General features: G+C 38.7%; 1 protein-coding gene across 1 annotated transcript; it reads left to right on the forward strand.

Moving 5' to 3' along the window:
* The first annotated feature begins 395 nt into the window (after positions 1–395).
* LOC148333988 (gap junction delta-2 protein) lies at positions 396–2059 on the forward strand. The gene is made up of 2 exons (XM_088300609.1): positions 396–536; positions 957–2059. Exon 2 carries the CDS (start codon positions 965–967, stop codon positions 2057–2059), a length of 1095 nt encoding a protein of 364 aa, XP_088156735.1. The 5' UTR covers positions 396–536; positions 957–964.
* Positions 2060–3016: the final 957 nt, after the last annotated feature.

Genomic DNA, 3016 nt, shown 5'->3' on the forward strand with positions numbered 1-3016 from the left:
CTCCCCTTAACTGAAACTCAACTCTTTTCATATGAATGAAATATAAATCCTTCCGCACTTCTAAGTCGCAACATATACAACAGGTATTTTATTAAACTTGTGCAGCAGTTGTTTATGCAATTGCTGTGTCTGTAAACACACAAATATATAATACTGTACTTCCTAAAAACCCTGTTGTTTCAATATGATTTGATAGTTAAAGTGTGACCTTTATTTGAGCAGCTAAACACAGAGCTTTTACATCAACTGGCATTGTGTCTTTCCAGCTCGTTCCATACACTGTTGAACCGCTTCACCGTTCCCAGCTTTTCAGAAAAGGAACCCCCTCATTGTGTTTTGCACTGTACATTGGCTGCCTTTGCAGCCACACTGCACAATGCCAGTTTCAGACGGACTGGTTCATTATGTGTGGTCAGCCTATTCTCCCTTACCAGGCTCAACGGGATTCATCTCATCCAAACGTGAAGATTTAAAAAGCCATTAAAAAATGCATTGCAAAGCATAGCATTTTCCGGAAAATTCTGCTTTACATGAAGGTAAGTTCAATTTTCATTCTGCTACTCATTTTTCAATTTGCTGAGTTAACTGCTTCTGCATTTAGCAACTGTTGTACATCCTTTGGAGAAAATTATGTAACTTGATTAGTGTAATTTAAACCAAAGAACGCAGAAACCAAATGTTATAAACACTCCTCTATCAAGATTTATTTTTTTTAAAGCTACAATTCCAGAATAAAACAAATATATTACTTATCATGTTCATAACATTAAAAATGAACAATATCTAAGGAACTAATTTATGGATCATACTCTATAGAGTAGAAACAAACCAGACAAACAAGTACATAAGTGCTGTACTCCAGAATCAAGGATGTTTTTTAAGAGAAAAAAAAAACAAACAGTTGAGATATATTTTGTTATCCTTTCTTTTTTTAATCTTAATTTTTTTTCACAAAGGTCAAGTCATGGGCGACTGGTCTATTCTTGGGCGCTTTCTGTCTGAGGTCCAGAATCATTCAACAGTGATAGGCAAGATCTGGCTCACTATGCTGCTCATTTTCCGCATCCTGCTGGTTGCCTTAGTGGGAGACGCCGTCTACAACGATGAGCAGTCCAAATTCACCTGCAATACCCAGCAGCCTGGATGCAACAATGTCTGCTATGACACTTTTGCACCTGTGTCCCATCTGAGGTTCTGGGTTTTTCAAATTGTGCTTGTCTCCACTCCATCCATTTTTTACATAGTATTTGTTTTGCATAAAATTGCCAAAGATGAGAAGCTTGACGGTCAACGGGCGCACGTGCTGAGGCAAAGGCCTTCAAGGCAGGGCACTGGGCAGAAGGACGGCAAGCAGGCGATAAGGATGGGTATGCCTTCTTACTGTCCTCATTATAGGGAGGATTGGGATGAGAGGGAAAGAGTGCAACAAAGCTTCCTGGAGGAGGGTCATGGTGCACTCGCAGAAGATCCCACCAAGCAATCTAACCAGGTTCTGCTCATCTACATTCTTCATGTGTTACTTCGATCAATCATGGAAATCACCTTCCTTGTGGGCCAGTATTTGTTATTTGGCTTTGAGGTGCCTCACCTCTACCGCTGTGAGACTTACCCTTGCCCGACTCGCACGGACTGTTTTGTGTCTCGTGCCACAGAGAAAACCATTTTCCTCAACTTTATGTTTAGCATCAGCCTGGGCTGCTTTGTGCTTAACATTGCAGAGCTTCACTACCTCGGCTGGATCTACATTTTCCGTGTGCTCTGCTCGGCCTGCTCCAACTGTTGCAGTCAAGAGAAGGATCCAGATAAATTGTACTCCAAGCAAAACCCCCTCTTGCTTCAACTCAGACATTCACTGAGAGGTCAGCTGGTTCTGCAGACCCGATCGGCCATGGCTCAAGAGAAGACAGGAGGTTTGCTCACACATGCCCCAGCCATCTCTTTTGAGACCGACTCAACTGTAGAATGCACCTCAAAGAGGAATCCAGAGAACGCAGACAAGGTGAAAGTCAAGTTGGCCAACATGGCCAGGTTGGGACGAACTAAGAAGTCTTGGCTGTGACAGCTTTGTGGTCGCTTTGTTTTATGTTTTCATAGGTACTATAGTCATTCACGTACTAAAGTGCTGGCAAAATATGATGAAGATAGTAGTATGCTGGTTTAGCTGAGTAAAACACTTGGGATGGGTATAATAAGAGATGAATTGATTCTATGATTGCAAATAATTGTCTTGATAATGTTGAATTGAGTGTTGATTGAATGTGTCTCAACTTGAGGCACTGCTGAGTCGGTCATTTATTTTTTTTGTCTGCTAAGGTTAATTTTAGATCCAATGTTTAATTGTTAAAACAATTTTGAAATATATACATGTACAGGTATATTGATATGATAAAAACTGAATTTTTCAAGAATTTTACCAGCTAATATTAAGACACATATATTAAATTAATGGCTTGCAAAATTTGTCATTGTGATAAATCAAGGTGAAAAATGTGATTTATATATATATATATATATATATATATATATATATATGTATATATATATATATATATATATATATATATATATATATATATATATATATATATATATATATGTATATGTATATATATATATATATATATATATATATATATATATATATATATATAAATATATATATAAATATATATATATATATATATATATATATATATATATATATATATATATATATATATATAGGCGGCACGGTGACCGACTGGTTAGCACGATGGCCTCACAGTGAGAGACAGCTTCAGGCGTGGGTTCAATCCCAGCTCCGGCCATCCTGTGTGGAGTTTGCATGTTCTCCCCGTGCCTGCGTGGGTTTCCTCTGGGTACTCCGGTTTCCTCCCACATTCCAAAAAAAACATGCATTGTAGGCCGATTGAACACTCTAAATTGCCCCTAGGTATGAGTGTGAGGGCGGATGGTTGTTCGTCTCTGTGTGCCCTGCAATTGGCTGGCAACCAGTTCAGGGTGTACCCCGCCTACT

The sequence above is a fragment of the Idiotropiscis lumnitzeri genome, chromosome 7 (assembly GCF_059441095.1).
Source record: "Idiotropiscis lumnitzeri isolate Australia: NSW breed Sydney's pygmy pipehorse chromosome 7, RoL_Ilum_1.0, whole genome shotgun sequence".
Lineage (NCBI taxonomy): Eukaryota > Metazoa > Chordata > Actinopteri > Syngnathiformes > Syngnathidae > Idiotropiscis > Idiotropiscis lumnitzeri.

Excerpts from the sequence above, each read along its gene's own strand:
- LOC148333988 (XM_088300609.1), top strand. The coding sequence starts at position 965 with ATGGGCGACTGGTCTATTCTTGGGCGCTTTCTGTCTGAGGTCCAGAAT.